The sequence below is a fragment of the Morus notabilis genome, unplaced genomic scaffold (assembly GCF_000414095.1).
Source record: "Morus notabilis unplaced genomic scaffold, ASM41409v2 C11381772, whole genome shotgun sequence".
NCBI lineage: Eukaryota > Viridiplantae > Streptophyta > Magnoliopsida > Rosales > Moraceae > Morus > Morus notabilis.
The window spans coordinates 1-1,153 of record NW_010386509.1 but is presented as its reverse complement, the minus strand read 5'-3'; the positions used below and the strand labels follow the sequence as shown (position 1 = coordinate 1,153).

At 37.6% G+C, this 1,153-nt stretch overlaps 1 protein-coding gene across 1 annotated transcript; it reads left to right on the top strand.

The window, feature by feature from the left end:
- Positions 1–11: 11 nt before the first annotated feature.
- On the top strand, positions 12–740 carry LOC112095062 (probable WRKY transcription factor 23; the record flags this gene model as incomplete). The annotated part of the gene is made up of 1 exon (XM_024176740.1): positions 12–740. A coding segment is annotated over one exon (468 nt), but the record flags the coding sequence as incomplete, so codon positions are not given.
- Between the last annotated feature and the right edge of the window lie 413 nt (positions 741–1,153).

Sequence of the window (1,153 nt, the reverse complement as noted above, 5' to 3'; positions counted from 1 at the left end):
TATATATATATATATATATATGTAGGAGTTACTATCGTTGCACTAGTGCATCATGTAATGTGAAGAAGCGAGTAGAGAGATCGTACAGTGACCCAAATGTGGTGGTGACCACTTACGAAGGCCAACACACTCACCCGAGTCCACTCACTTCTCGCCAATTAACTCACGGCGGCGCTCCTCCGGCAGCCGCGGGGCCCACTTTCGCCATGCCATTCTCAAGAATGTCACCCCTACCATCTCACTATCAATTCCTCCAGCATCAACATCATCAACAACTACAACAACAATTCGCTGATCATCATGCCTTGTCCTCCTCATTGCCTTCAAATAATAATTTCGGTTGCGATTCGATTTCAAATGCTGCTAATTTTCTTCATGAGAGACGCTTTTGCACCCCTACAGGGCCAGCTAATTTGCTTATAACGGACCATGGCCTTCTTCAGGACATTGTCCCCTCGCATATGCTCAAGCAAAAGTAGAGAAAGAAGACTTAAGGAGGACGTCAAATATTGCTAGCTATAGCTATATATATTATGTTATAATTTTTAGGTTTTACTTTTTATTAGAGGAGAGGTGAAGACTGTAGTAGTACTTACACTACAAAACCCCCCATTAATACTGGTATGTAATTTTCATGCTGACCCGGTGCATGATGACCCTTTTCTTTTTCTGATCTCAAAGAAATCACTTGTTTCATACTCAAACTCTGATCATATATGATTTCTACTTTAGCTTCTTTCTTTCTTTTCTTTTCTTTTTTTTTAAAAAAAAATTCTAATCCACCGCAAAGAGTGGGGCTAGATTCTTGGTTACTTTTGTTTTTGTTTTTGTTTTTTTTTTCTTTTTCACTGGGATGGGAGGGTAAATATAGAAGTATACAAGAGGGTTTTGAGTAGTATGTAAAGAAATTATTAGAAGTGGTATAGTTGATAAATGGGTTTCTTTAAATTCTTCTGACCGCTCATTTTGTCCTATATCTTTGTTTTTGTTGTTGAAGGAATGTGCATTGATTTCATAGAGAGGACTGCAGTCATGATTTTGAGGGTTAGAGTTTCCTCACTCCGTCATACAATTAATATAGAGAGGAGAACTTTTAGAGTCTTTTAAAGTCTGTTTGGTTCATGGATTAGAACCATATAATTAAAATTATTTT